Source organism: Lotus japonicus, chromosome 1, assembly GCF_012489685.1.
Source record: "Lotus japonicus ecotype B-129 chromosome 1, LjGifu_v1.2".
Taxonomy (NCBI): domain Eukaryota; kingdom Viridiplantae; phylum Streptophyta; class Magnoliopsida; order Fabales; family Fabaceae; genus Lotus; species Lotus japonicus.
Window position 1 is genome coordinate 87618649 of NC_080041.1, and position 20603 is coordinate 87639251.

General features: G+C 35.8%; 1 protein-coding gene across 1 annotated transcript; it reads right to left on the reverse strand.

The window, feature by feature from the left end:
• Positions 1 to 9071: 9071 nt before the first annotated feature.
• LOC130727462 (uncharacterized) lies at positions 9072 to 16484 on the reverse strand. The gene is made up of 4 exons (XM_057578601.1): positions 9854 to 16484; positions 9524 to 9764; positions 9373 to 9436; positions 9072 to 9286 (listed from the first exon to the last, which is right to left on the reverse strand). The coding sequence occupies exon 1, from the start codon at positions 16482 to 16484 to the stop codon at positions 14727 to 14729; it is 1758 nt and encodes a 585-aa protein (XP_057434584.1). The 3' UTR covers positions 9072 to 9286; positions 9373 to 9436; positions 9524 to 9764; positions 9854 to 14726.
• Positions 16485 to 20603: the final 4119 nt, after the last annotated feature.

Genomic DNA, 20603 nt, shown 5'->3' on the forward strand with positions numbered 1-20603 from the left:
TCCATTTGTTGACTCCCCATATTTGGGTCACTTGTTTCATTCAACGCTCCAGATGTCCAACTCTCGGCGTGCGGGGGTGTGTTAGAGTCCCACATTGACTAGAGATATGATCAATCAAGTGCTTATAAATGGTAGTGCAAACCTCAACTCTTGAGATAGGTTTTGGGTTGAGTTAGGTCTCCCTAATTCTAATAGTGGGCTCATCAAGCTGAGGTCAAAGCTATCTTTCATGCTCTATTCTTCTGCAAACAATTTTCCATCACAAATGTTTACATAGAGAGTGATTCTTCTCTAGCCGTTGGGTGGGTGAATTGAAAGACCAACAGACCATGGGTACTATTGAATGAGTTAAGTTCCATTGATCATTTAAGTAGGGAGGTTTCTTATTTGGGGATATATCACATTTACAAACAAGTTAACTCTGTTGCGGATCACCTAGCTAAAACTGGTTGTGCCAGAGTTATCCCTCTGTGGGCTTCCTTTGATTAATTCTTATGTTTAATCATACTGGTATTATCTTCATTTTGCTGAGTTGGAGGTGTGATTGTTTTGATTTTTTCTGTTGCAATTCACTTCAGCAATGTTTGCTCAAGGCTGGTGGGAAAGGCTTGTGAATTATAGTGTTACTATGTTACATATATCCAAACAGCTCTCTCAGTTGGATCGGTGCTGATGTTTGTTTTTGTTGTGCTATTTTCGAAGTCCTGTGGTTTTCTGCTGCTGTCTTCGTCCTCTGGTTTTCCCTTGTTGTTTTCTGTTTTATTTTTGTTGTACTGTTTTAGTTGTTTTTGCCCTTCCCTTGCTGCTGGGATGAGATGTACTTGGCCTTGAGTTTTTCTCGCATGGATGTTATCAATAATATATATTCTCCTTTCAAAAAATATTGGTTTTTGAAGGTATATGTCAACATAAGAAATAGATTGTTCTTGACTCAAGAAAACTAATAATACTTTATTTAGAATTAGTGATGAATTATTCGTAATAAATTATTCCTTCATTAAGAATAAATTTTGATTAGTAATAAATTTTGATAGGAAATAAAAAGGAAACAGTTCTAAAAATTAGGTGACAAATTAATTATGCTTTGTAGTTACGCTTTGTAGCTCCATACATACTGATATTTACCTTCTTGCAGTTCTTTGTAAAATCCTTTCATAACTAAATTATTAATGCAAGAATTTTATCACCTTAAAAATCACAAAAAATTATAAAGAGAAGTTTGAAAACAAAATTTTGATTAGAAAAAATAAAAGAGTGTGAAAACAACATTTGCATTAAGTAGAACCATCTTCATGATATATGAGACGTTGATATCCTTAAAACTTGGAATAGATCAAAGTCGAATGATTATGGCTATGTGTTTCACAATTCACATACTTCCCAAGTTTGATGCTTTTGAAATTTTCATAAAAATAAGTCATAGAGGTAGGGTTCTTTGGAAAATAAAGAACGACAAAGAAATCAAAACGTGAAAGAAAACTTGTTACATGCATGTTTACCCTAGTTGAATGAGTATTTAATTTTTTTTTTGAAAAAGTTGAATGAGTATTTATAATTTGAATTTTTTTTTTGTATTGTGTCAATTTACTTTTTATTTTAGGAAATCATTTTTGAAATTCAATATTATTTATGAGACAGAATAATATTATGAAATTCATAATTATTATGAGACAAAATAATTTTTTACAAAATTTCAAAATACAGAAAACAATATATTTTACTTTTGAAATTTCATTGATAATTTTTTGAAATTCCAAAGTACAAATAAAAAACATATTTTAATTTTAAAATTTTATTTATATTAAAGTAAATAATTAAAAATTCCAAATTTTGAGGAAAATTTTATTTATATTCTATAATAATAAAGATTTAGATCAATTATGTTTTAATTATATCAATTTTTTGAAAATGAAAGATATATTATTAAGATGAACGCCTGAGCAACATCTAGGCAAAGTATACAAGATACAAGAAATTGAGCAACAAAGAAGCCCACCACCAACCCGCAAAATGACATATAACGGAATCCCATTATATCAATTGGTACCATTATTTTAGGAAATTATTTTCAAAATTCGGTATTAATTCTGAGACAAAATATTATTTCAAAATTTAAAATAATTATGAGAAATAATACTCTTTCTCCAAAATTCCAAAATAGGCAGAAAAATAAAATATGACAATATCAACTTACTAAGAATACTAAAAAAAGTCAAGGAATGCAAAGACTGAGAGGATGCCACCTATAGAAGTTGCTAATTTTTTGTTTTGAAAATAGTTTATAGTATAGTATAAGATAAGATAAAATACCTAGACATCACAAATAGAATAATTGTTTTCTTTAATATATCATGAAATATTAAAATATATACATATTATTATATTGTAAATAAGTTATATAACAAAAGATGAAAGTTGAAGAAGATTAATATAATTTTTGCAGTTTTTATTTTTTAATTAATTATGTGACCAGTAAATTATTAAAGCCATATGAATATGATACGTGCCTGAATCACTATATCACTATATGGTCGTCATAATCTCACCGTATGGAGTTGAAGTCATTATTTTGAACATGATAATCACGTGCGAGAAGGCTCAATTTGGATTTGTGTGAAATACATTCGCCAAATCTAAAAAGTGAATTTTCTTGTATGAATGTGTACAGTAAATTGCGATCTCGATTTACAAGGTATTGAATGTTATTTTAAACTAATCTTCATTTCTGGCGAACATAATACTTGAGGCGCTAAGTCATGGTTAAGTCTTTATAATTGACCTCTAAGGTGACGAGTGCCTATAGACAACCTTTCAATTTTCTTATAAATGTGCTAACATAAACAAAATCGGCCTTTGGACGTACGAGATAAAACTCATCATTGATCGTCTAAGCTGATTAGCTGACCAACATGGTGTCAGCTTAATTGTAGAACCTTTGTGCTGCCACACACGATTTGGGCCTAACAATCTTTTGGGCCAATCAGGACAACATCATATTTAATTGAGTGGGTAGAAACCATACGACACACATTTTTACATTCATGTAATTAAATGAAGGTCATATCAATCATTTCTATTACATTTTGGATGTCCCTATATCAGAATGGCATGATTTCCACAAATAAAAATTATGGGATCAAAATTGCTTATTCTAAGCACTCGTAGCCTAAGCCTAAATCGCACAATCACAATAGATAATAAACCAAATGTACAATTAATTAACAAAATAAATATTTTAATTGTATTTATAAAAGTGAAGCAACACTGGACCACTCCCACACACACCTCCATATTATTATTTTTCAAACAGTCACTGAAGACTTCATTTTTTTGAACTGTCACTGAAGACTTCATTGATAAAACAAAATATATAGAATAAAGGAGGGTATTGACTGTTATCTCAAAACATAGCTCAAAGAGACCCACTCTATTGCACTGCTTTGCTAATGCATCCGCAAAGGCACTGGTCTCCTTAAAAATATGACAAACTTCCCTCAATGAACCTCATTTTGGATGAGGTAAATCAATAGAATATTAATTAGTTTTCAAGACCTATTTGATACATTATTAACCCAACCTACCTGCAATAGAGGAGTCATTTTCTATGAATACACCTTTAACTTCAATTTCCTTGCAGAATATCATAACTTTTAGTATAGCTTTCATTTCCGCTTCATACACCCACTTTCTCCCAATTGCCTTAGAAGAACACCCTAAAACTGTCCCTTTATTGTTACTCAGTACACGACCAATTCCATTCGCCCCTAGGTTCCCTTGAGATGCACCATCAACATATAATTGGTCAATTTATAAAATAATATTCAACATATTTTCTCACATATTAAAAAAATATGTCGACTTCTTTTAAAATTTAATCAATCAATTTGAAGTGTTGTTGTAAATGTGTTCAAAAGAGTATCCCCTTAGCGTTTATCTAAGATTTAAATTAATTCTACACTGAAATTTAGTTTTAAAAAAATACACTGAAATTTACTTTGTACCATTCGACCATAATGAGATTCAACTAAATTAAATTAATAGGACAAAAATTTAAATTCATATTGCAAAGTAAAATTAAATTAGAACATTAAAACGGATAGAATTTTTTAGAATTTTAATTATGAAAACAATAATTATGATTTTTAAAACTAGAGTCGCTCTTTCACTCGTAAACAATCTAAGTACTTATTTCTTATTAGACAACACCTAAAAAGAACGGAAATACTCAATGGCTTAAATTAAAAGGGATATGAATTTTACGAATGACGTGGTTCTTTCTCTCTTCTCACGCATGGATGTCTGCCGCCTTCCCTCAAATGCAGACGCCCCATCTTCGCCCACCGCTGCCGCACACTGACTTTCGCCTCTACATCAATAATACCCAAATCGACCACAACTTCCATTCTCCAATTTCTATCAATAAATAATCACAACACCAAGCTTTATTCATAACTGAAAGTGGGTACATCGGGTGATAGGCTACCCTCCAAACCTCTCGGGTACCTAAGTGGCGGACCTTAAGGTTGACATAGGGGAGTTGTAGCTCCCTCAGAGATTTGGCAAAAAAATATTTTAGTAGATAGGATATATATTATACTATGCAAAATCACACATATAATACCTAACAAGTGTCAATTGCAGTGGTAAAAAGTTATTGTTTAAATTATATGTTGAGTGTTTGATTCTTAGGAGCCCCACTTTTAAAAATATATTTAACCTTCATCACACACGAGTTTAAATTATGAGAGCAATTTAATACACAAGATAAAAATATAAAACTTATGTCAATATCACAGTACCAATTTTTTTAACTTGGGCTTTGATTATGCTACTTTATGGAAGAAAATTTAGTTATTTCATTATGCTTAGCAACACTTTATGTGATTTTGATTTTAGTATATAATATCATATATCAATATATAAATTAAAACACTTTATATGATTCTCTATGAAATATTTTTTTTTTTGCTGTTAACAAAATATTTCAAAATTTATATATTTAAATTTATTTAAGCTCCCCCATTCCACCTCTTCCACCTCAAAAGAGAGGTGTGTAAGTAACATTACTCCCCATATAATTCACACAAAGCAAGGAAATGACAAGGCATATTTTGCCATAAAATCTGCGGCCATGTTACCGGTCCAACGAATATGCAACAACTGGAAAGAAATAAAAGAGGGAAAAAGAGTAAAACAATCAGCTACAACGACAGCCAAGTATGAATGATTCCCATGTGGAGCAAACCAAGCGTTGTAGACCAGCAAGCTGTCTGGCTCCAAGAACATCTCTCTAAAACCAATAAGCTCAATCGCCATTTGGACAACCGAAAGCACACCAAGCACCTCTGCTACAACAACACTCAAGGAGCCACGGTGCGTGCATCACGCTGAAGCTAGCACACGACCATCACCATCTCGAGCCACCAACCTGAAGTCCATAACAGCCGATTGAGCAGCTGCCACGTCCACATTCACCTTGATCTTGCCACATGGCAAGACCTGTGACTTGTTGCAAAAAGTTGTTGCTTAAAAGGTTAAATTAGTCAAGAGAAGACATCGTTAAACTAGAAGCTAAGCTATTATTTCTCTATCTTCTTCTCTACATATTCTCTATTTCTTAGTCGTTGCACCTCCTTAACTCCTTGCTTCCGATGAAGAAATTCCCAAATGGTTCATCTACGATCGGTTCATCTTCTTAACTGGTTTTGAGGAGTGAATGAAATAACTGGGAAGTTGCAGCCACGAACTAGAGATACAAGAGGATGAGAGGGAGCACGCAATGGCTGAGAGGGGGACTCCAATCTTCAGGGAGAATGATAAGTTCGAAGGAGCTTTGTCTCTACAGCTCCAAAATATGGAAATTTTCACTACCAATGGACAGCCTTTGGAGTTAAAGCATCGAAACCCAACATGGGAAAATCAGGTATGGGATCATGGGACGAAAGGAGGGATATTGTTAATTACCCAGATAAACGATACGCAATTGAGGAATTAGCTCGCCCTTTTTTTTCAATATAGTAACAAATTACACAAATATCTCTCATAATTAAATCACTATTTTAATACTACCCGTGAATGAGAGTCATTCATGCTTGAATGAGAGTCATGATGTGTAACAGGTCATAACTCTCGTTCACGCATGAATGACCTATAATGCTCATCCATCTAGAAATCACCATCCATTATATTACAATTTTAAAAAATGTGAAAATTTTAGAATTCAAATGATAAAATAAAAAACTACGATTTTAAAAATCAATTAAGTTAAGATAACTTTATGTCCCAGGTTGCACAAGAAGGCACCTCTCTGAGAATGGTTTGCCACTTTGCCTAATCTATGCTCGGTGCTTTTCCTTTTTTTTTTTTTTCTGGTTTGTTGTTCTTTTGGTCTGTTTTGATACCAAGGGCGGACCCACTCTAAGGCTAGGTGTGGCTATAGCCACACCAATTTTTTTTTAATTTTTTTATATGCTTGACAAAGCAGTACCAAAAACAAATATGACAAAGAAAAACCATCTGGCACGCACGCTCTCTCTGTTCTCACGCATGCAAGGCTCTCCATTCTCAAATAACTAATTCCAGATTTCTCTGCACGATCGAAGCTCTCTCTGCACCAAATCCTGATCGAAGCTCTCTCTGCACGGCGGCGACGCACGCGTGTCTCACTCTGCACAACGACAAGGTAATAGCTTTCTCAGTTTCTCTCCCTGAATTTTCTCAACTTGTATTTGGGTTTTCTAATTCTGGAAAAGGGTTTAGGTTCTACTAAGATTCTTGCTATTTGTGTCATCATTAGGGGCCTTCTAGGGTTTGATAGAACATAGAAGGAATATTGATGAGGGTTCAATTATACAAGTTTTGACATAATTGAGATAATGGGGGCTGCTAGTGTGTGTTGCTGTCAAGTGTCGTGTGTTTGTTTTGCCAATTTTCCTCCTGCTTCTTGTGTTTTGTTGTTGTGTGAGTGAAGAGGACGGGTTAATCACTTAATCTTGATTATTGCTTCAATTGTATGTAAAATTATGCTATGTTTTCCTCTATTTCATTTCTGGTTTGAAAATGTGATTTCCCCCCTATTATTATTGGTTTATCACTATAATCGCAGCTATAAGTACCTCCTGGCTTTGCTCTCATGTGTTTGAACTTTGAATGTCCATTTTGATGGTTTCATTGTCTCTTTATAGGATGAAGAAACTCTTTTCCTGTGCTTTCTAGAGACAAAGATACTTCTTCGGTAAATCTAGAAGCATCAGAAACTCCAAGTGAGGGTATTGAAGTTGTTGATTATGAACTGTTGGAAACAGATCCAGGAATCAGGCCTCCAATTTCAAGCTATTATCTTGACATCCAAAATGAGGTAAGGAAAACTTATTTAAAAATAGGTCGTCATCAACCTCCTCACAATTTTGTTTACCCTTGGACTGAACAAGGTAATCAAAGACGTAGATTTTGCAAAAATTGGTTTGATTTGTATGATTGGATTGATTATATATCTAAGGACCTAGCATTTTGTTCGCCATGTTTTTTGTTTAAGAATGTCTCTAAATACGGGGGATGTCACTTTATGATAGAGGGGTTTGGTGATTGGAAGAATTCTCAAAGATTGGCTAATCATGCTACTTCTTCCAGTACTCATCTTGATTGTGTGCATATGAGTTACGATCTCATGAACCCAAAGCAAAGTATTAAGGCTGCATTTGTTAATCAAACTAAACAAATGAATTCTGAATATCGTGTTCGTGTAAACACATCTCTTATAGCTACTAAGTTTCTTTTGAGGTGTGGTATGCCATTTAGAGGGAGTGACGAATCCTTCTTTATTTAATGGGCCATTTCTTGAGTTGGTGGACACTCTAAAGGAAACTAACCTAGAGATAGCTAATGTAATAGATTGTGCTCCGGGAAATAACTTTATGACTTCCCCTAAGATTCAAAAGGATCTTGCTGCTGCTTGTGCATGTGAAATAACTCAACAAATTGTATGTGATATTGCGGATGATGTCTTTTGTGTTTTGATTGATGAATCCGGTGACGTTGCTGGTAAAGAGAAAATGATTGTTGTTATTCGCTATGTTAATAGTGAAGGTTTGGTAAAAGAAAGGTTTCTTGGGATTGTTAGTGTTAAAGAAACAAGTGCTTAGTAACTTAAGGAGGCACTTGAGAAGTTGTTGTCTATTAATGGCTTGAGTTTATCTAGCATAAGGGGGCAAGGATATGATGGAGCTAGCAATATGCGAAGTAAGTTTGGTGGTTTGAGAACTTTAATTCAAAATGGAAATCCATCCGCTTATTATGTGCATTGGTTTTCCCATCAACTTCAATTGACACTTGTTGCATGTGCTAAGACTCACAAACATGTTAATGGTTTTTTCGGGAAGGTCAATATGCTTGTTACATTCATACAGTCTTCTAACAAGAGATAAGAATTGCTTCGGGACAAACAAGCATCTCAATTTTCTAAATTGATTGAAGAGGGTCAGATAGAGACTGGTAGTGGATTAAATCAAGAATCGTCTATTGCTAGAGTGGGTGACAATCGTTGGGGTTTCCACTTTAGGACCCTCACTAGATTGATGACTTTATATGGTGTCATTATTGGGGTACATGAAGAAGTCGGGCGTAGAGTATTTATTTCCACATACTCATCTTTACCATGTTAGAATTGAATATGTACTCCAATGGTAACAGATACTCATATGAGTATGTATTTAATATTAGATACTACCATTGGAGATGCTCTAAACGATACACAATTGAGGAGCCTTTTTTTTTTCAATTTAACAAATTGCACAAATATCCTCTCATAATTACATCATTATTTAAATACTACATGTGAATGAGAGTCTTTCATGCGTTCAACACGAATGACCCATGATGTTCATCCATCCTAGGAAACCCATTCATTTATACTAGTGTTCTTTACCCCGTGCGTTGCACGACGATTTAATTTATTGTAAAGATGAATCAGTAGTAATGTGTTTTAACTTAGTTTAGACTCTTTTCAGTAAGTATAAAAGATATGGAACCGAACATATGTTACAAACATGTAGATGAATGGACCACAATAAATATATTAATTTGATGTGGTTGTAGATACTTCACAGTGTCAACACTTGAATAGTAATAAAAACCAAGTTTTTAAGTAATGCATTACATTGAAATTGAAATAAGATAAACATAACAATGACAGCAACATGAACCCTTATTCGAAATTGTAGTCCATGATTAATAATAAAAACTTCATAACAGAGCTTGTTGTCAATCAAGCATATTTGAGCTATAGAACCTAGAAAGTAAAAAAAAATTATCAGTGTAATAATCAGTAACCAATACAAATATAAACTGTGTATAATTTGAAAGAGTTAAACTAACCTTATAGAAACGTCAATACACCTTCAAATTAGATGATCAATAAATTACTTGATATCTTTTTATGCTGTCAAAAATACAGAGAATAACCATATCAGTTTTCCTATTTCTAAAATTTAAATTGAAATTAATTATAAGATAAATAAACACTTACATGGCAAATATTATCGAAGACTTCTTGATACACTACGTTGCGGGTAGTGTTAGATACAACTCCTTCGTCATCTATGATGTATGAATATCAAAGTTGATCTTGAATGGGTGCGAGGTTGGACGAAAATTACGACCGCTTTCACCAACACCAAAAAACGAAATCTGATATACACCTCCTTCACTCAGCAAAGATTGAAATCGGTATATAAGAGTCTTCCTAACCGAAGAATGAATCTTACAACCTTGAAATTCAATAAAATGAGGAAATTTGAGATTTATAGTTTTAAAAAAAGAACGTAATACATGGTGATTATGTGAAAAAGTGATTTACCTTGTCATCCATAAGAATCATGTCCATGGTAAATGGAAGCTTGGAGCCATATAAGCTCGGACTAAGCCACCAACGGCTCACCTTTGCAACAATAGACCAGTTCTCCTTTGAGGCATCGATGGTGGCGAGATCGTCGAAAGCCATTAGAACAAAGTATATTTCAAAGCTAATAGTTGGTGGGAAGAGATGATGAAGTTGAAGAATAGCATGGGATGATTTATATAGGAATTTGAGAATTAGGGTTACTGGTCAATGAATGTTAAAAAAGGAAAAAAAAAAAGGTTAAACGGTAATACAAATCTAAGTGCAAGGAGGTAAAAAAATTTTCCAGCTCAATTTTCACTATTGAAATTAATTAATATGGACCAAATATCATGCGTTACACGTGAATTACTCATTCTGATGAGTAATTAAAGGAAAATAGGAAACACAATTAACATGGTGTTATTACAGTATTTAAGGTTTGAATTTTTTTGCAAATTATATTAATTTCTTTCAAGAATTAATTTCTTTATTTTCGCACAAAAAAAAACAGTGCGTATTTCTTTCAAGAACGGGTCATTAATATGGTTCTCAAAATTAAGTTTTTAAGGTTTGACTTTTAAAGCAGCATTAACATGGTGTGAATGCTTGAAAGAAATTAACCTGTGACTTGCTCAGCAGAATTAACACCCTTTTAATTCTTGACTTCTTTTCCTTAACAGAATTAACATCATTAATTCTTCATTCAGTGCAGGTGATGAATCTCAAATTCAAGGCTGTGAATATTCGTTTTAAAAATAGTTTGAAGATTCAGATTCAAAAAAAAAAAGTTTCTGCAGCCTAAACGTTGAATTTGAGAATGTTTTCACCTTACTAAATTACCCTTTTCATGCCTACAAAAAATTCGATTTTTTTTTTGAAAAATGATAATCAATGGTATAATGGTATATGTATACAACTTTTATGTTAACAATTAATTATGGGTAATAAAACAATAAAAACAAAATCATCATTCAAATTACTTTGAATAATGAGCTTTCATAAAAAAACTGAAATCAAAATGGGCTTCTACTATTTTGGTCCAAAACAATCAGAAGGTGATACTTGTCATGCAAAGAGGGGGGGAGGGTGAGAGTCATTCCTGGAGTGCCAAATCATAGAGGTGGGGCTCACAACCTTCCTCTTTTCTAAAGTATATAGATTAGAATTTAAAAAATGTGAAATTTTTAGAATTAAAATGATAAAATAAAAAAAAAACTACGATTTTAAAAATAAATTAAGTTAAGATAACTTTATGTTCCAGAATGATAGTTCAAGTGATAAGAGTTAGAAGACATATGAGTTGCGTGGGGGAGGTCTAGGATCAATTCCTGAATAGAGTAATTTATCTTTCCGATGTACCAAAAAGAATCTCATGCTTGTTGGAAAATTGGGGATGAACAACGCAAACATCGAACCGGACAACAACCTTGGTTGGAACAGAATCAGCAACAACATGAACCGTACACCTTCACGAACTAGAACCTCCAATATAATAAAACAAGCTGAGTCGCGAAAATCAATTCGCTGTTCTTGAGAGTTTTATTCGGGTATTATCTCAAACACTCCCCCAGGATTAAGCAGCCTCTTCCGGTAATAAACCGGGTCACAGAACTAGCGATATCAATTGAAGGTATGAAAAACGATAGAAAGGGGGGGTTTGAATAGCGTTTTCAAGATAAAACTTCCCACTTGAGATTTTAACAAATCTATCTCGATTCAAAGTAAAGTGCTTAAGATAAGAGATAAGAAAAGCACACAAGGATTTTATCCTGCTTCACTTGATAAATCACTCAAGCTAATCCAGTCCACCCGTGAAGGTGATTTCTTCCTTCTTATAATGAAGGCAATCCACTAATCAGAGTTTTGTTCCAACTGCACTTGAAACCTACAAGTGACTAACAATACACTGACTTAGCTCACACTAAGATTCACTCTCTTAGTCTTCTCAAGGATCTAACCAACCTTGGTCTCCTTAAGGAACACTAAACAAACTGTTTAAGAGGTTTGGTTTACAATGAAGTTGCTTCTAGAAAAGCTTGTAGTAAACACAATGAATTCAATGAAGAAAGATTGCTTAAGAGAATATTGAAATATTGCTTGTGCTTGAACAAAGTTTCTTAGGCGGCATCTTTCATCTTCAGCTACTTTAAATACTCCAAGGAATAGGGTTTGCATGAGATGCTACCGTTGGAGGGCAGATCTGGAAATTCCAGGTTCTGCTGTAGCTGAACTTGGTAGGTAAGGTCGTCATGAATTGTACAAGTCCTTTTGTACTTTGGATAGCGACGTGACCTTTAACCTAGGAGACTTCTGATCAGAGTGATGCTTCATGTGGGAACTTGTAAAGCTTGGTGATCAGAGTCAGAGGGAAGCTTGGATCCTCTGACCTTCGTATCATCTGCATCTGGACATCAGAGTAGAGATAACTTGGTCTTCAGAGCCAGCTTACACTTGGACTTCAGAGTCTACACTATTCAGCTTCTGGACCTTCAGAACTTCTGGACTCTCAGAGCGTCTGAACCTTCAGAGCGACTGGACCTTCAAAACTTCTGGTCTTCAGAACTTCAAGTGAACTAAATCCATATCAGAGCTTTAGTAACTTCAGATCTTCTGAAGCTTTTTCTACTGTTCAGATTGAACATAGAGATTGCGAAAGCGTTGCGTAGGTTACTCTTTGAACATAGTGCTTATGATTTGTGTGTAGTTAGACAAGAGTTAGAGCCTGTCATATAAACACTCAGAAAACAACATTAGAGTACCACAATTGTTCGTACACAATAGTTAACTTGTAATCATCAAAACATAGAGTTGTACTACACGATCAAAACTTGATCTTACAATCTCCCCCTTTTTGATGATGGCAAAACCAAGTATTTTGATGAACAATTCTTAAACAATAAACTGAATTCACTCAGAGTTTAGAGACTAGAGATAAACTTATCCTGAGGTGAATGGTTTATATTGCTCATTCTGAATCCAAGTCTCAGCTTGATTCTTGAGCTTAGCTCCCCCTGAATCTAAGACTTAACGGAAAACATTAGTAATATCTAGATTCTGAACTAAAGAATGAATGAGATCAGCGTCAGAGTATATGACATAGATAATTGGTGAATATCAGAGCGCAAAACTATTCAGAGTAAAGAGCATAATATCATCTCTGAGTAAACCGTTTTAGCATACGATCACTTCAGAAGAAGTGAAAATGTATTCCTTGTATATGCCCTCAGACAGATCTATAGTCATAAAGATGAGATCTCTTGAAATTCTCCAAAAGAAAAAGAAATCACACTAACACAGCCTACACATCAAAAACTTATTATGTACTCCCCCTTTTTGTCATAAGCAAAAAGTACGAGGTGTGAAAAACTTAGCTTGAAGTACAAGGTACTCCCCCTTAGAGAAGGACTAAGTTAAAAAGATAACAATTAAAAAGTAGTAAGTAATTAAGAAAATAGTTATGTAGTGAGATAAATTAAAGCGGATGCAGAGAATTAAATGAGACGTTTACTGGCGAAGATAAAAAGACGTTTACCACCGGCCAAGGAGTTAAGAACGGAACAGTTTCCCAACTATGAATCCTCGAGAAACCGCAAGAGCAATAACTTCTGGAGAGTGAAGGGTGCTTATATAAGGCGATTAAGAACAAAGTAGGCTTCACAACAAGACTACTTCAGAAAAATAAATGGCAGCATACATCGTTGCATTAGAGGAGCTCAGAAGGAAGGCTTTTGATGAAGATCTCTTCATCAAGATCAGGCACCCAGAGGGTCCGACAACAATACATGAGCTGACTACAAAGCTGCTGGAGAAAGATCTGAGTCCAGAATTGGAAAAAGATCTAAAGGAGTTCCTCTGCTTCGTGGAGGAGATTCAGGAGCTGAGCAAGCTGGATCTGAATCTGCTGGAAGAGAAGGAAGCAGTGCAGAAAACTCTGGAGACGATGGAGGAGAGCTGAGCCAAAGACTCTGCAACATAGAGTATAGACTCTATCGTCTGGAGAAAGATAGAGCAGAGCAGCACATTGAGTGTAGAAGAATGAGGAAGGATCCTCCATTCTAGGAAAAAAATGCAGATGTAATGCTAATGCTTGTGTAATATAGAGTAATTAATAAAAAAGAGTTTTAGTTATATGTTATGTTAAACACAAATAATAAAAGACACAAGGCAAAAGGAATAACAGGGTAAGTAATCACATATTGCAATAAAGAGAAGTTAGTCAATCTTCTGTTGAAACACTGCCTAGCAGCTTCAATCCTCTGATCCCTTTCAGTCGTGAGGTGACTCATCATGATTGGAACTTGAGCGATCATCCAATCACACAGACGATCCCATTCTTCAGCAACAGAGTCTGGGTTCTCATGAAGATCAGTGTGACCTTGCACATTGCGAACCATTAATGATGCTTCATGATTAAACACATTGATGCACTCAAGAAGGGAGTTGGGTCTGAGATGGGTATAAGGAACAATGGATAGGTTTGTTTCAGGAGAAGGAGGGTGATTGCTACTATTTGCTTCAGAAGCAGCCTGAGGAGAACCAACATCTAAAGTTTGGATATTTGAAGTGTTGTTCTCAAGGTTAGGCTGAGAAGTCTCAATCTCAAGTTTTGAGATTTAACTGAGGAATGGTTTGAGACAGAGTTTTCTGGTTGTAAAGTTTCTGGTTGTACATGAGAAGGTGAGGGAGGTGCTGCATTCAGGGAAGGTGAGGGAGGTGCTGCATTCAGAGGGACTACTGGAATTGGATGATCTGGATCAACCAGAGGTTCTGGTCTAGGTCCAGGATATTTCCTTGGGCTAGGAATAGTCTTATAGTAGTCAGGAATAGCAGAAGTTTTCTCTTTCGCAATTTAAGCAAATTTGCGAATGGACTCAGAGTTATTTGAGGGTGAAGAGTTGGCAACGTTTGTGGGAAATGATACAGAAGGACAAGGAGCAGTATTGTCTGTATCAGATGTTCTGCGAATAGTATGATCAGAGACTCTGCGTACAGAGTGATCAGAAATTCTGGGATCAGGGTTAGGTTGATCAGAAATGTTGGGTTCAGAGGCTTGTGGATTATATTGAAGGATAATAGGTGAGGTAGGCTCAGAGGGTTTAGGAGTCTGAAGCATATTCCAAAGAGGTGCTTCTTCATCAGAGGGTTGAAAGAATGAAGATCTGGGTGAAGAAGTGGGAGAGGTGTTTTGGTCTGCTGGTAAGGACTCTTGAACAGGAGAGAGTGGAGTAGCAGTGCGATTTAGGAAGGCAGAAATTGGTAGTGCATCAATAGAGTTTAAATCATCATCATCAAATGAAACAGCATACTTACTTGATGATTTAACTGCAGATCGGGTAACCCTGGCAGGAGCCTCAGTTCTGGTTACCTCAAGAGCTGGTTCCACACGAGTCGGCTTCACCACGATTCTTACTTGCTTTTTCAACTTCTTTGGTGGAGGAGCATCATCATCATCACCATCAGATGGAGCATCTGGCTTAGAGGGTTCCTCGTGTTTCCTCTTAGGCTTCTCCTTCTTCTTGATTGGCTGATCAACATCATCAGAGGGATCATTCTCTTCAGAGGTATCCTTTACAATCTTCTTTTTCATCTTCTTCTTCTTCTTTGGAGGAGAATCATAAACTGGAGCTGGTGGCAGGGTTCTGAAGAACTCATCCACATCTATTTCAAAACCTTGCTCCCTCAGATCATCTAAATAGTGCATGATAGCAACTGGATCATCAGCTTTGGACCATAGACGGTAATCATTCAAAGGGACTCTTCTTCTTCTGACTTCGTCAGAGGTGTCTTCTTGAACAGGAGGAACCTTTGTTTTGATCAATCCCATTCTTTTCATGGTTGAGGGAGAGAAGACATCACCAACAATCGTCGTCAGATCCTCTGTGCAACCTGCTTTAGTCAGATCCTCTATCAACTTGCTTTCCAGGAAGAGGTCTGAGAGCAATCTTCCAAAGGGGATGTATCTGATTGCAGATTTCAGAGAAGCAGTTGTTCTTGACTTCTTGATGCACTCTTTGAGATAAGAGAACAGGAAGAAAGGAAGACAGATTTTCTTGCGATCCTGAATGAAGAAGAGCATCACTTTCTGACAGAAATTGATGTAGTCTGGAGATCTTCCCTTTGGCCTTTGATTGAAGCAATGTAGAATAATCTTGTGCAAAATCCTCAGCTTAGGATGAAGTTCTATTACTTTGCAGTCATTCTTGCCTGGCCACCAGTTTTTGTAGAGGGCTTGATTAACAACATCTTTGGTCTTTGGCTTCACCTTTGATTCCTGTAATTGGAATCTGTAGCCGGTACTGGTATCTTCGCCCAGAAGATCGACAAATGACTTCTCCGTGATGATGATTCTTCTGCCCGCAATGTAGGAAACTACTTGATTGTCATCACAGTCGGCATGCTTCCAGAATTCCTTTACCATTTTAATGTACACTGGACCAGGAAGCCTGTTGAAGTACTCTTCCCAGCCTTGAGCTTTTACTTCAGGACGAAGATCAAACCCATTGGCAGCTATGTTGTCAAGATCAAATCTCCATTCAGCAAGAACTTGGAGTTCATCAGGAGAGAAGACACAAGTAACAGCACAACCCCTTTGTGCGAGTGGAATCATCTGATTGGTGGCTTGAATCTATGGTTGATTTCGCGGAGGAGCAGTATTAGATTAACCGGTTGCCTGACCCACCACCATGGTAGGAAATTTCCTTCCGTCAGCAGTTTTACCTTTGACGGATCTCACCATTTTTGAAGCGGTTGGAGGTTTGGGTAGAAAGAAAGGATGAAATAGGAGAAAGAGAAATCGTGGAGAAAAGGGTTTTGCAAACAGGAGAGAGAGAGAGAGAGAGAGAGAGAGAGAGAGAGAGAGAGAGAGAGAGAGAGTAAAACAACAAGTGATGGAGAACGTGTGTGCGTAGTGGTTTTTGAAGGTAACCGTTGTTGGCTGTCAAGCAAAGTTAAAATCAACGGTTGAAAATTAAAGACATAATTATGAACAGTTAATACACAAAACACACGGTGGAGAACAAGCGCATCATAGTCAATACAACAGAAAAGCTGGACGGGCACAAGGAACGAGGCATCAGAATGAACTGACACACTCTTGCAGTCTTGTCTCAGAGTAAGTATCGATGGATACTCAGCATCTGACAAGTTACCTTCTGAACTAGACATCTTCTGATAGAGAAGCATCATAGTCAGAGGTTCTGATCCATCTTCATGCTGGACAAAAGTCCATATTCAGATTTTTCAACAAACTTCAGAAGAAGTACGCCCTTCTGCACATAATCTCTAATAAATTGATACTTTACCTCAATATGCTTTGCCCTTGAATGTAAGATAGGATTCTTACTGAGTGAGATTGCAGCAGTATTATCACAGTAGATTGAAATGTTGCTCTCCAGGATTTGATAATCTTCTAGTTGATGTTTCATCCAGAGCATCTGAGTACTGCAAATAGCTGCTGAGATATATTCTGCCTCTGCAGTGGATAGTGCAATCGTAGATTGCCTCTTGCTTGCCCATGAGACTAAGTTACTTCCTAGAAATTGACAATTTCCAGAAGTACTTTTCCTTTCAGTTCTGTCTCCAGCATAATCAGCATCACAATAACCACGATAGAGCTTCTGACACACTTTACCACTAGCATTTTCCTTCTCCAGAATGCATGTAGGATGCATTGGAGTCTTAGCAATTGTAGATTCTGTCATGTTGAACTTTTTCAGAAGTTCTTTAGTGTACTTGCTCTGATGGATGTAAGTTCCTTCTGGTGTTTGATCAACTTGTATGTGATAAGTACCAAATTTACCACATTTTACCTATTGTTTTTAGGCCCTTATCTTGTTAATTATGTCATTTTACTATCAAATTAACTCTCTTTGATTAGAATTTCTTAGAAATGTGCTTTAGTCATAATCTTTTCTTGTTTTAAGTTTTTGTGTCCAAATTTGTGATTTTTCTTACCAAAAGTGAGCTTTTAATAAATGTTTCTTGATGAGTAAGTCACCTTGATCTGATCCTTAAGCTAAAAATAAGTGAATGAAGGATAGAAAGAAATTTATTTCACATTCTTCCTTGCTAAAGAATCACGAAATTGCCTTGCTTGGATTGATGATTTCATGGCTTGAAATAACATGTGCTTTGGTTGGTTTTGTGCAGAATTTTTGCAAAGAATGATTGAATATTCTTTCACACATAAACAACTCAAGGAAAGGGAGAATGAAATCAGAATAAGAAGCAAGAGAACATGGCAAAAGTAGAAAGAAAAGCAAGAGAACAAGGCAAAAGTAGCTTGGACAAGATAAAGAAAGAAAAGCAAGAGCATGGAATAAAGAATGATTCATAAAGAATGATTAAAAAACCAAACTTTGCTTTGTGAATATACATTGATTCAGCTTGCAATTGTTTACATGGAGTGTTCCTTGAAAGTATGACTAAACAATGCAAGAGAAGCATGGGCAAACAAAAGGACAAAGAACTAAAGAAGGATGAATGCAGTTTGGCTTCAGAATTTCTGGTGCTTATTGCGTGAGCCATTTCTCACAACTCAGACATTTTCTCGACAATCCGACGGTTCATATTGAAGATCAATGGGTTGGGAACAACATATCCAAATTTCAGGCCAATCCAACGGTTAATCAAGTCACAATGACCGTTTTTCTAAAAGAGGTCTGAGCTGTCCAACACCCACGGGTTGAGGGACCAAAACTCAATTTCCTCCCACAATCATGAAGGGACAAAGCCCACATGAAGTAATGTGATTATCAGCTGATTCATGATGATAATGGAGGTCCCAAGGTGTGGTTAAAGTGGCTTGAATGGGGGACAAAGACAAAAGCAAAAGATAAAGCAAAAGATTTAAAGAAAAAGAAAGTGGAGCTTTCATGATCAAGAGGCCAACCACCACCACGGTTTTGGGTGGAGCTTTCAAAACCGTGGTGGTGGTTGGCCTCTTGATCATGAAAGCTCCACTTTCTTTTTCTTTAAATCTTTTGCTTTATCTTTTGCTTTTGTCTTTGTCCCCCATTCAAGCCACTTTAACCACACCTTGGGACCTCCATTATCATCATGAATCAGCTGATAATCACATTACTTCATGTGGGCTTTGTCCCTTCATGATTGTGGGAGGAAATTGAGTTTTGGTCCCTCAACCCGTGGGTGTTGGACAGCTCAGACCTCTTTTAGAAAAACGGTCATTGTGACTTGATTAACCGTTGGATTGGCCTGAAATTTGGATATGTTGTTCCCAACCCATTGATCTTCAATATGAACCGTCGGATTGTCGAGAAAATTTCTGAGTTGTGAGAAATGGCTCACACAATAAGCACCAGAAATTCTGAAGCCAAACTGCATTCATCCTTCTTTAGTTCTTTGTCCTTTTGTTTGCCCATGCCTCTCTTGCATTGTTTAGTCATACTTTCAAGGAACACTCCATGTAAACAATTGCAAGCTGAATCAATGTATATTCACAAAGCAAAGTTTGGTTTTTTAATCATTCTTTATGAATCATTCTTTATTCCATGCTCTTGCTTTTCTTTCTTTATCTTGTCCAAGCTACTTTTGCCTTGTTCTCTTGCTTTTCTTTCTACTTTTGCCATGTTCTCTTGCTTCTTATTCTGATTTCATTCTCCCTTTCCTTGAGTTGTTTATGTGTGAAAGAATATTCAATCATTCTTTGCAAAAATTCTGCACAAAACCAACCAAAGCACATGTTATTTCAAGCCATGAAATCATCAATCCAAGCAAGGCAATTTCGTGATTCTTTAGCAAGGAAGAATGTGAAATAAATTTCTTTCTATCCTTCATTCACTTATTTTTAGCTTAAGGATCAGATCAAGGTGACTTACTCATCAAGAAACATTTATTAAAAGCTCACTTTTGGTAAGAAAAATCACAAATTTGGACACAAAAACTTAAAACAAGAAAAGATTATGACTAAAGCACATTTCTAAGAAATTCTAATCAAAGAGAGTTAATTTGATAGTAAAATGACATAATTAACAAGATAAGGGCCTAAAAACAATAGGTAAAATGTGGTAAATTTGGTACTTATCAACTCCCCTCAACTTAGAACTTTGTTTGTCCTCAAACAAAAGGTCAAGACTGTAATCAAACAAGCATGGCTGAACATTTTCAAAACTCTATTTGCAAGTTTGCTCAAAGATTGATTTAATAATCCCAAAGAGAAGCATGATGCCCACAAGAGATTTCACAACAAGGGTACAATTACTTATCCAATCAGAAATTCAAAAAGCATACAGTCAATTACTCTTGATCAGGGAACATTCTAACAAGCCAGGATATATCAAGTAAATTTAACAAGGTTAGTGTTTCTCTCATACATCACTGAATCACAAAAATTCGAAGTTGTTCTCTGTCTCCTCAATCATCGAAGTCACATTTCTTATCAAGGATCACTAAGGACTTTCAGAGGGTTGTAATGTGGCTGGGCTACTAAGAACATGGTTTTTCTGGATTTTATAAGAAGCTTGACAAGCCAAAGAGAGCAATCACAACTAACTTTCATAGTATGAACTTCCACAATTTGCTCTAAACCAATTCTCATTCACCATTTTCAATTCAAACCAACTCATATCAATTTCTTCTTTATTCTCTTCTTGTTCTTTTTCTTTTTCTCCTTCTCTTTTTGTGAAGCATAAGTATAGAATCCAAATAACACAACACATGAACCATAATAGCTTTCTCCCCTCAACTTGCATACAACCCTAGTCATAAA

Bases quoted from the DNA above. Each gene is read 5' to 3' on its own strand.
- LOC130727462 (XM_057578601.1), bottom strand. From the start codon at position 16,484: ATGATTCCACTCGCACAAAGGGGTTGTGCTGTTACTTGTGTCTTCTCT.